Raw genomic sequence first — 11,298 nt, 5'->3', positions numbered from 1 at the left:
CTACCTGTCCACCACCTTGCCCGTCCTCCGCCTCGGCCCTTGACTCTATCGCCGCCATGTCGTTGGACCCGCCCACCTACATCCTCTCGCTCCAGAACAACATTCGCGCCCGGCCCATCTCCTGGGAGGGAGCCGTCCGTGCCAAGACCATCACCGACGGCGACCTCAAGAAGATCAAGTCGATTGACAAGGTCCGGAAAGAGCAGCGGAAGCAGACCATCGAGGCCGATACCAATAGCTTCGTCGCACTTTTGCTCGGCGGGGATGATGCGCAGGACATTTTCCAGGCTGCGGCCAAGGGCAAGCGTCAGGACATCATCCAGTACATGCTAGTGCTCACGGGCGACCTGATAGACGGTGAGTGCCAGCTTGCGAGAACTGGAAACTTTGGCTGACATGTTTATTACAGATATCCCATCATTCCTGGCTGCCCTGACCAAGCACCCTCGCCCATTTGCGCCTTTCCTCCCGCTGCTCAAGCAATCTACCAACCCCGAAGACCCGATACCCCTCCTTACCTCTGCGGTGCTCTCGAGCTTGATATCCGAAGCATTAGTGTCCAGCTCCAAGCAATCCAGCCAGATAGAAGAAGCGCTGCCCCAGCTCTACAGCTACTTGTCCACCCTGGCCAAGAGCTCCGATGCCGGTCTCCAAGACATTGCTGTTCAGGAATACTCGGCAGTGTTGCGCACTTCCAAGTCGCGATCATTGTTCTGGAAGCAGAGAAAGGAAACGCTGAACCCATTGGTCGAAATTTTGAAGGCAGCGGCTGGTAACGGTAAGGATACGGACTCGACGCTGTACGGTGGCAGCTCGAGCGCCAGCATTCGCACCAACGCCGAAGTTGGACTCGGCGGCGGTGTGGGGCTACAGCTCTTGTATCACGTCCTCCTCGTGCTCTGGCAGCTCAGTTTTGAGGGCAAGCTTGTCGGCGACGGATTGGATGAGTGAGTGATGACGCGCTCCCCCGCCCTACAAACAAACTAACGCAATCTACAGGGAACATGACATTGTGACCCTCTACGTTTCTCTTTTGCGCACCTCTCCCAAGGAAAAGACCACGCGCTTGCTCCTCTCCACGCTTCGTAACCTCATCGACGCAAAGCCGGATACCCTCTTGCCCGCCGCAACGCTCGCGCGTCTCCCGGCACTCCTCACCACGCTGCAATCACGACACCTCACGGACGCCGATCTGCTGGAAGACCTGTCGTCGCTCCAGACGTCGCTCGAGGACTACACCAAGACACAAACGACGTTCTCGCAGTACGCGGCCGAGGTGCACAGCGGGCATCTGCGCTGGTCGCCGCCGCACCGCAACCCGGCCTTTTGGCGGGACAACGCGCGGCGCATCATCGAGGACAACAACGGCGAGCTGCCCAAGCAGCTGGCGGCCATCCTCGACAAGTCGTGGGACCAGGACAAGCAGGTGCTCGCCATTGCGTGCAACGACGTGGCGTGCCTGGTCAAGGAGGTGCCGGAGAAGCGGCCGGTGCTCGAGCGCATGGGGCTCAAGACGCGCGTCATGCAGCTCATGGCGGACAAGGACGAGAGCGTCCGATGGGAGAGCCTGCGCGCGGTCGGCGAGTGGCTGAGGTATAGCTTCGAGTAGATGGGCGCTCGTCTGCACGAATGTCGGTATGGGTGGTCGTGCTGGTTGAGAGGCAAGCATGCTCGCCGAAAGAGGAAAAGTATCCAATTGACAATGCGCATCTATACATGCATGCAGGTAGAGAGAGGGAGCAAGTGGCCAGTTCGCCAGACGCCCTCGGTCTGACCAGTCAGTGGACTATCTGGTCTGGGGTGCGGTTGGGGAACTGGCTAGCGCGTGTAGATTGTATAGGTTTGAATTGTGCTCGACACGTTTTGTCCCATTTCCTTCCCTTCTCCTTTCCTCTGTAGCAAATATACACGTCTCTTTGCGCTCTTTTCCGAGTACACATACGGTGACTGTCCGCGGTGGTTTGGTTGCGGTAGGTTATGTTGGGAATCGCAGAAGTTAAAAAAACTGACAAAAGAAAAGAAAAAGGATCCAGGCCCCAGGCCCCGCCCGCCGTACACGCCCGACCACCAGCTGCATGGACAAACTCTGATCGCAGAGTGAGACGCGATCTTTCGAGGCAACGTGTATCTTTCTTTGCTGCGTCTTTGCCGATGCAGATTTGGAGGTGGAGATCTACTGCGCGCTCGGTCATTGACGATTGTCGTAACTCATTGTAGGTTTTTCATTCTCTGTTCGACACAGCATGGCTTGGGCATCCATTGTGACATTGGTTGCGAGGGAGGGGTAAGGGGGACTTGGAGGTGGCGATTAGTATGTACCATACTGTACTGTGCGTGCGAATAGGCATCATGACTTAAAGAGGCAAAGGGTGTGCAGGACGCGCGCATGCAGACGACAGTATTAACTATGCGGCTGATACCTTTGGTGCGTGAAGTGCAAGTCATGTAGCCGGCGTCAGGGTTCGGTCAGAAGCAAGGAGGAGCAGACGGCGAGGCGCCACAGCATGCAGACGAACAAGCACAAGAAATGAAGAGCTGAGTACCAGGTTGTAAAGATGAAGCCTTTGCAGGTCTTGGACGTGGCCGAAGGACTGACTGTTGTGCCACATAGAAAGACGACTCTTGGTGGCTGGCTGTCCGTTCTGGGATCGACGTGCGTGTGGTGCAAGGGCGATCATATGGGGAGGGATCTGCCAGGAAGCTCGGTAATTGTGAGCATCATTGCTAAGAATAGCAGCGAGCGAGCTCAGTCGGGGAAGTGCAGAGACAATCTTGACCCTGTTGATTTTTTTCTTTTCTTTTTTCTTTTCTCCTGGTGCAGTGTTGATGTTTGGATAGACGAAGACCAAGGCCGTCGTGGTGATCTTGTTCTTGGTTATGGTGGCCCCGCCCTGGTTCCTGCTGGTTGGCCAAAGTTAGAGCAGAGCAACTGAAGAGCAGGAGAGCGAGGGACCGTGGCATGGGCTTGCTTGGCAGAGACATTCGAACCAGGGCACGGCGACTGCGCTTCGCTTGCGAGGCCGAGACATGAGTGTCTTGAGAGCGGACCTCGAGCGTCGGTCCTGTTGTTTGACTCGTCTTGCAAGGGACCTGAGGCAATGAGGGGAAGTTGGTGTGTCGGTAGTATTTTCACGCAGCTTGGCGACGTCCCAAAAGGGATGGCGGGCGGAAGACAAGGGCTGGCAGCCGGCGCGGTACGGTACAGTAGGTTATTATGAATAAGAAAAAAGCTTATTTGGGCGGTTGCCAGCAAGACGGCCAGGGACTGTGATCCAGGGATGAGCTGGGTGCTGTAGGTATTGCCAGCGACTCGACATGTATCGTAGCAATAGCTTCGGGGGATTCTTCAGTTGTTGAAGGGCGCGGTGAGTGTTTAGCTCCCGCGCGTCGGGACGGATTGCGTCCAACCTACAGCCCGAAGCGGGTTGGAGGCTGCATAAGGAGACCAACGGCCCGCGCACCCATGGCGAAGATCCATCGGCAATGCAGCGACGTTGAGGCCTTTGCAATCAAACTATTGCGCAACCTTTTTGGGCGTCTGGCGGTGATCGGGGCCGTTGTCGAAATTGCACGCGAGGGTCAATTTCGGAAGGGCTGCCATGATGTCAGGCAGGGCCGAGAAGAGAGGGAGTTCATGTCGGCGCGTTGCGCTCTTTGGTAGACAGAGTGGACCCTGGCCGGGGGAGGCTGTCTGGCTGTTGGCTGGCGCAGAATTGTGTTCCGTGGGTGGATTGAAGAGGCCCGTCCCACGACCCAGGTCTTGACTTGGGTACATGGTGCCCTGTAGGTTGGAACATGATAGCGCACAGGCCTAGTCCCATCTGCTGCCCTCTGCTGCTAGCAACCGCGCCGGCGCAAAGACGTCTTCCTTTAGACTCGACCCAGCCGACCACAAACCAAATCTTGCGCCCCTCGTCGACGTCGACCGCCTTCTCTTCTTTCTCTCTCTTTCTCTCTCTTCCATTCCCTTCGAATTGACAGCCCTCGCCCGAGCCCGAGCCCGAGCACGAGCACAACGCGCCGCCGACCCGACTGCCCTGTCGTGACGCCGCCGCTGCTGACTGGCTGCGCACCCCAGCTGGCCCAGCTGCCTGACCAAACCTTGCCGGCCTGCCCCTGACTGGCACCAACCCGACAACTGAACCGTTCGCCTGAACCTGATCCTGAACCCGAACCTGAACCCTACCTACCTGTTCGCCGCCGCCCGCCTCATTCACCTTTTGCAATAAACAAACATTCGCCTCGACCCTCGTTCGCCATCGCAACCGGCCTCCTACCATCACGCACTTCCAGCCCGCCGTTGCACAGACAGCCTGCTGTGTACCCTCGCTGCGCATGTCCGCTGTTCGCCGACTCTCCCGCCGTCCCTCATTCGCCCTCCAGCTCCTCCTATAACTGCCAAATCCGCTCCGCTCCACCCACGACACCACCACCTACTTGCGCTCAACCCCCGAAACCTCTCATACAGGCGCTCCTGCCTGCGGAGATGGCCGCTTCTCCGCCTGGGTCGCCCGCGCCGAGCGGCATTCAGCGGCCCATGAGCGCCTTGCTGCGTCCCAATCGCAGCTCCAGTCGCATGAGCATGAGCAGCCGCCCCGGCGGCAGCAGAGCCTCCGACGAGGATAGCAAGACGGCCGTCAAAGTCGGTGAGTTGTTGCCTCCCACCTCGCTTCTCTGCCCACGCCGCTAACTTGGCGCGTCTCGCAGCAATTCGCGTCCGCCCACCTTTGAAGCCTGGCGACCCCAACTTCGAGCTCATCCCGCAGCGCTTCCGCGGCTCCGTGTGTCAGACGTCCTCCGACACCACAATCGCCGTCGACTCGAACCAAGGCAAGAAGCTCTTTGTGTTTGACAGAGTTTTTAGCGAGGACATTGGCCAGTCGGGCGTGTGGGAGTACCTGAGCGACAGCATAAATTCGTTTGTACAAGGCTACAATGTCTCCATCCTGGCATACGGCCAGTCGGGCGCCGGAAAGTCGTACACCATGGGAACATCCGGTCCGGGGCAGCAGGCCGATCCAAACCTCATGGGTATGTTGCTCGCGCATTAGCAGAGACCCGGCTGACAAGATACAGGTGTTGTACCGCGTGCTGCAAAGGCCTTGTTCGAGATGCTGATAGGCTCATCTACTCCATCCGCGGGACCAGGAACCGGCCTCCGCGCTCCAACTCGCTATTCCACCGTTGGGCTGCCCCCGGGCAAGTCTGGTGACAAGAATTGGCAACTCAAGGCCACTTACGTTGAGATTCACAACGAAACCCTGCGGGACCTTTTGATTCCTGCCGAAACCCCTCCTAATGCACGTGCCCAAGTCACCATTCGCGAAGATACCAAGGGCAGAATAATCCTCACCGGCCTTCAACAAATGAACATTAATTCGATCGACGATCTCCTCCATGCGCTGAACTATGGTTCTTCCATTCGACAAACCGACTCTACGGCCATCAATTCGCAATCTTCGCGTTCGCATGCGGTTTTTAGTTTGAATTTGGTGCAGAAAAAGAGCAAACCTCCTGCTCCCACTCCGACTCAGGAAAAGAGACGGTCGGTGCCCATCGAGGCCTTGACTGGGTCCGAAGGCTTCGTAACGGTCGACAGCAAGATGCACTTTGTCGATCTTGCAGGAAGTGAGAGGTTGAAAAACAGCGGTGCCCAGGGCGAACGTGCAAAAGAGGGAATCTCAATCAATGCCGGTCTGGCAGCACTCGGCAAGGTCATTTCTCAATTATCATCGCGATCCGGCGCGCACGTCTCGTACCGCGACTCGAAGCTCACTCGTCTGCTGCAAGACTCGCTGGGCGGCAATGCCATCACCTACATGGTCGCCTGCGTCAACCCGGCCGAGTTCCACATTAGCGAAACCCTCAATACTGTGCAGTATGCGCAGCGTGCAAGGGCCATCCAGAGCAAGCCTAAGATTCAGCAAACGTCGGAGGATGGCGACAAACAGGCCATCATCGACCGGCTTCGTGCCGAAGTCTCGTTTCTGCGAGACCAAATCAGGCTCTCGGAGCGCACAGACCGAAAGAGCAAGTTGGCCCAAGAGAGGGCCGAACGCAACACTGAGCGTGAGATGGAGTTGCAGAACCAGCTGCTTGATCTCCAGGAAAATTACACTGCTCTCAGTCAGCGCCACGCAAACTTCATTTCAGAAATTACCAAGGCACACCCTGAATCCGATGCCGCCGAATTGACCGATGCGCTCGGAGAGACTGCCATGGAGCGGCTCAAGCGTTCAAATTCGTTCGCCGAAGCCGTCCAAGCAGTCGTACTCGAGTACGAGAAGACGATCCAATCCCTCGAATCATCCCTGTCGACTACGCGTACGCACTTGTCGACAAGCGAAAGTAGCCTGCTGGAAAAGGAAACCAAGATTGCCTACATGGAGAGCGTCAACCAGCAGCTCCAGTCCCGCATTCAGAAATTCGTGGATCGTGAGGCTAACAACGAAAGCTACCTGCGCGACCTGGAATCCAAGGTTGACGGCATTACTTCTGGCGAGGAGAAGCAGACCGCCATCATTCAAGACTTGCGCAAGGAGTTGAGCAGAGCCCGAGAGACCGAGCTCAGTGCCGAAGAGTACATCACTACGCTCGAGGACCGCCTGGCCGAGGCCGAGCAGGATCACGAGTTGATGCAAAGGGAAATTGAACGGTTGGAGCATGTCATTGAGCGGCAGAGGAGTATTGGAAAACTCGACAACCTTCTCTACGAGCTTGACAGCATTCAAAAGGAGAACAAGAATGGCGAGGGAGAAAGCGCGACTAACGGTGAAAAGGCACTCAGCGACGTCTTTGAAGAGCCAAGGGCAGAGGAGGCCGACGAGGAGAGGTCATCTACACCGAGGGCCAATGGGGATACCATTGACGAGATTGTCACGGATGACATTCAAAAGACAGACGTGGTTGCCCCTAACGCTGGCGACGACATGCCTCAGAGCCCCGAGCAATCCAGATTCGTCGCCGACAAGCTTGAATCCGTCACGCAGGAGCTTCTTGACCTTCGCATGGAGCACGAAACCACCGTTCACGACCATGACGAACTTCAGAGAAAGTACCAGGCGACGCTCAGGGCCTTGTCGGAGCTTCAGGATGCTGTCGACGAGGCGCGTGCCAACAAGCGCGATTCTTCTTCTACTAGGCCGGATTCTTTTTTAGCGGACGCGGGGGTGAACGGGGTCAGAGAGACCAAAGAGGATGGGCAACCTTCATCCTCGCGTACCTTATCATCGGAATTGTCCTTGCTTGGGGAATCCACCAATCCCAGGGATTCCTTCTCAACGGCGGCTACCTCCGAGGCTGAAGCGGCTCATCAGAGACGGAGGGACAATGAAGGTGATCGTGCCCCCCACGATGAGGAGCGCTTGATCCACGAGATGGAGAAGCTCAAGAGGTTACACGATGAAAAGGAGGAGAGCATGGTCGAGCTCACTTCGCGTTACGCTCAGCTTGAAAGGGATCACCAGGAGTCGCTCAAGTATGTCGAGGAGCTCAAGGTCGAGATGCAAAGAGCAGTGCAACTTGCTCGCCCAGACTCGCCAACCGCCCACGTCATTCGCCGGAAGCTCAGCTCGAACATTGTAGCAGTTGACCGCGCCAATCGCTCGTTTGCCGCTATCCGCAACATTGGCTTGGACCACCTGGAAGAAGAGCCAGAAGTTACACAGGCATTTGAGCAGCACCTCAACACCATCATGGTTGACCTACACACTGCCAAGGAACGCGTCAACGCTCTGGAGGCTGATCTGGCCCAATCGCGCAGGGAAATGGAAGGTAAAATGAGTATCATCTCTGGACTGACGAGGGAGCGATCGAGTTTGAAGGGCTCCCCTCTCGACATTTCCGTTGTTGCCCAGATGCGAGAGCAGATGATGGAGAACGAGAACATGGTGAAGCAACTTCAAGAAACTCACGCAACGCGGGAAAACGAGCTCTTGGAGCAAATCGAAAGCCTCCGGAATGCGCTTTGCGCCCCCCGCTCGCCTTCGGTGCGCATCTTGGACGCCGAAAGCCAAGTCTCCCAATCGCCGGACAGAGGAGGAAGCTTCCTTGAACCTCCTTCGCCAGAGACCAAGGCCATCGACCACGATCAATCGCTCAACGGAGCGCACGATGAGCAAATCTCTAGTCTTCAACGTGAGGTTGCACAATGGCAGACCAAGTACCAGTCGACCATGGACAGCATGCGCGCATCGGAGCAGGGGCTCCAAGCGACCATCAAGGAGCTTGAATCGGCCTTGCGCGCCGCTGAGGAAGAGCAGGCTGAGCGCCGCGAGCGTGCCGAGCTTTCGGACGCCCAGGCTGCTGATGTCGAGGCTTTGAGGAAGGAGATTGAGCACCACAAGGCAACGGCGGCGGCCAGTGCCTCGAGACTGGAGAGCCTTGAAGAATCTTATTCTCGAATCATCCGCCAGGTTGACGAGGACACCAAAGCGAGAGACTTGACGGACAGGGAGCTGCAGACCCACCGCGGGCTCGTCTCAAACCTTGAAAGGCAACTCGAGCAACACAAGGCCACCGTTGATCTGCACCAGCAGGGCCTCGACTCGCTCCGCGACACGCATGCCAAGGAGATTCAAGAGTCGAGTCAGCGCCTTGCTGAGCTTGAGGAGGAGCTTGAGAGGGCACAGAGAGAGGAGCACGAGGCCAAGGCGTCGGTGGCTGCCCTCGTGGCCAACATTTCGGCTGCTCTCAACGAGGAAACGGATGCGACCAAGGTGCAGTCCCAGATTGAGGCTCTTACGAGCGAGCGCAAAGACTTGCGCGAGAAACATTTGGCTGCTACGACCGAACTCGACAACGCCAAAACTCAGCTTGAAGAAGTCAAGGCCCAGGCTGCGGCCAGCGAGGACAAGGTCAGCGAGCTGAAGATGATCAATGACGAGCTCCTCAAGGAGATTGAATCGATTAGCGAAAGGGAGAAGAAGAGCGCACGTCTGGTGGACGAGCTCGAAGAGCAGCTCAACTCCAACTACGACCAGCAGCAGATGGCAACTCACCGGTTGTCGGCTCTTCAGACGGAGCGCCAATTCCAGCTCGAGGAAGCCCTGCAGGCCAAGACGCAGCTTGAACGCGAATTGGAAGATTCGAAGAGAAAAATCTCGGACCTTGAGGTAAGCACCAAAGAATCTGCTGACGGTGACTGGGCTAACAAATGATTTAGGCTCAACTTGGCAGCGCAAAGCGAACTTCTCACCGCGAGTCGCTGGACCCCAGAGACGCGAGCCAGAATCGCAAGAGTTCACACAACAGCCTTCCCTCGCCACCGCCTGCCATTCCTCTACCTCCCCTTCCTGGCAGTCCGCCATCTGCCGGCGTGTCTTCCCCTGGCCCCACGCCCTCGTCGCCGCCGGGATCGCGCCACCAGAGCAAAGACATTGCACAGGCACAGTTCGTCGAGGACCAAGAAGCGCGTATCCGCACCATCGAGAAGCATCTCTTTGCCGAGAAGCAGCTCACGGCAACTTTGGAGGAAGCCCTCACGGATCTCGAATCCAACAGCACCAAGGTCAAGGGAGAGATGGAGACGTGGAAGCGCAAGTGCCATGGCCTGGAGGAGGAGCTCAACGTGCTGCGGCAGGAGCAGAGCAAGAACCGCTACTCGCTCCAAGCAGTCGAGGAAGAGCGCAACGCGCGCATGCGCGTTGAGGCCGAGCGTGCGCACCTCGAGGCCCGCATGGCGGCGCTGAACCAGAGCAACAAGAAGAAGAAGAAGAGCGCGTTGAACTGCTTCTAAACTGCATTAGAAAAGTCGGACGGCTGGGGCGGCATTCTCATTTTCATGTTGCTGCTCCGGCAAGGTGTTTTGGGCGCTCTTCTTCCTCTTTCCCCACCCCTCTCGTCGCACTGTAATCGACCCTTTTTTTCTTTCTTTCGAAATTTTCCCTTTCAAGACTTGACGACTGGACTGGACTGACTGACTGACTGGAAATTGCTTGGGTCACACGATGCGCACTTGCAGGTGTTTTTTTCCTTTTTACACTTTGCCCCCTCACCCTTCTTCCCCTCCTTTGCTCCCGATTTCCTTTTTAACTCTTCTTGTGCCTGTCTATTTTCTCCTTTTGGTTGGTTTTCCGTCTGTGTTGTTGCTGCATGTAGGACTCATACCCCTTTCCCCTTTTGCCTCTTCTCCTTTTTGTTTCCTTTGCTTGAGAGAGATAGATGGCTGGTCGGCTGAGTGGCCAGCTATCCGCACAACTGTGGCTACTTCGATCAAATACAAACGCTGCTTTCTCTCTGTCCGAATTCCTTTGCACGCGAGACTTGTCGTTTCCTGGAAGCTTTGAAAGGCCTTACGGGCTGTACTGCCTCCTCGGCTGTGTTCTCTTTCTGAGACACATAATACTAGACTCACCCTTCTTCTTGGTCGTCTTGTGTCACTTTTATTTCTGCTCATATAAACGCCCCATCTAGCCCAATTCCAATGCTGGTACGTATGAAAATGGAATCTCTCTGCAAGGGGACGCGCGCGGCTGCGTACCGAGCATGCGAGTAGAAGAAGAATCAAAACGAGCTGACGTGAGCGTTCGAAGCGGTCTCTCCTGGCGGTGAGATGGCGGTAAAGGGGCTTGTTTGATTTGCCGACTCATGCCAAAAAGAGCCTGCCTGCCACGGGAGCGGACCGTCTGTCTGCCAAGGGCGGCACTCGTCGGATGGTGCACGAGCGAGCAAGCACGCAAGCAAGCAAGCAGGTAAAAGCGAGAGACATCGTCCCCCTTGCTCTGAGCAACCACGTCTGATTTGTGGAAGTGTTCTTTTTTAGGTCGCCTGTGCTGCTGGCTGGCTGTTCGCTTCAGGCTGACACTACACGTTCTGCCGATCCAAAGGCTTGTTTGGAAGCTTGGTTCTTTGGTGTCCGGTCTGCCGGTCTTGCATCACCACAGGTGGGTGCTGGTCCGACGTCGTCGTTGGAGCGTCGAACCGAGATGGACAGGGGCAAAGGGAGGATTTTGGAGCTCGGTTGCTGCCGACGTGTGGGTCACTACTATACAGTGTCTGGCGTCTACGGACTCTGTAAATTTGCCAACTATGGTAAGTTTGGCGGGCAAACGATTTCTTTTTGTTGCATTTGACTAACACAAAGAACAAGATATCCCTTCAATACAATCCTCGAAAGCACTCAACATCCATAAGTCTTCAGCGCTGGTGGAGAAGAGCACACGCAATTGAAACAGCAGAAATGTTTCCACCATCAACTTGAAACGTCTTTGCACGCGAGCGAGGGCTGCTCCGACGTTTAGCCACATCGCGAATTGCCGTTTTGGGAGGTCGATCGCTCCACGCGACCACCCCAGTCAT

At 56.4% G+C, this 11,298-nt stretch overlaps 2 protein-coding genes across 2 annotated transcripts; both read left to right on the top strand.

Annotated features, from left to right (window-relative positions):
• Positions 1 to 56: 56 nt before the first annotated feature.
• On the top strand, positions 57 to 1,609 carry J3D65DRAFT_554199 (vacuolar ATP synthase subunit H; the record flags this gene model as incomplete). Its single annotated transcript, XM_066797169.1, has 3 exons — positions 57 to 357; positions 410 to 947; positions 1,000 to 1,609. The coding sequence occupies 3 exons, from the start codon at positions 57 to 59 to the stop codon at positions 1,607 to 1,609; spliced, it is 1,449 nt and encodes a 482-aa protein (XP_066654318.1).
• Positions 1,610 to 4,232: 2,623 nt separating this feature from the next.
• Positions 4,233 to 9,842, top strand: J3D65DRAFT_393655 (kinesin family protein-like protein). Its single transcript, XM_066795873.1, has 4 exons — positions 4,233 to 4,646; positions 4,708 to 5,031; positions 5,077 to 9,113; positions 9,164 to 9,842. Exons 1-4 carry the CDS (start codon positions 4,487 to 4,489, stop codon positions 9,734 to 9,736), a joined length of 5,094 nt encoding a protein of 1,697 aa, XP_066654317.1. The 5' UTR covers positions 4,233 to 4,486; the 3' UTR covers positions 9,737 to 9,842.
• The last annotated feature ends 1,456 nt before the right edge of the window (positions 9,843 to 11,298 follow it).

The sequence above is a fragment of the Phyllosticta citribraziliensis genome (genome assembly GCF_038025025.1).
Source record: "Phyllosticta citribraziliensis strain CPC 17464 chromosome Unknown J3D65scaffold_7, whole genome shotgun sequence".
Classification (NCBI taxonomy): domain Eukaryota; kingdom Fungi; phylum Ascomycota; class Dothideomycetes; order Botryosphaeriales; family Phyllostictaceae; genus Phyllosticta; species Phyllosticta citribraziliensis.
This window is presented reverse-complemented; position numbering and strand designations above follow the sequence as displayed.

Coding starts and splice junctions, on each gene's coding strand:
- J3D65DRAFT_393655 (XM_066795873.1), top strand. CDS start 4,487: ATGGCCGCTTCTCCGCCTGGGTCGCCCGCGCCGAGCGGCATTCAGCGG. Junction 4,647..4,707: donor CAAGACGGCCGTCAAAGTCG/GTGAGTTGTTGC, acceptor CGCGTCTCGCAG/CAATTCGCGTCCGCCCACCT. Junction 5,032..5,076: donor GGCCGATCCAAACCTCATGG/GTATGTTGCTCG, acceptor GACAAGATACAG/GTGTTGTACCGCGTGCTGCA.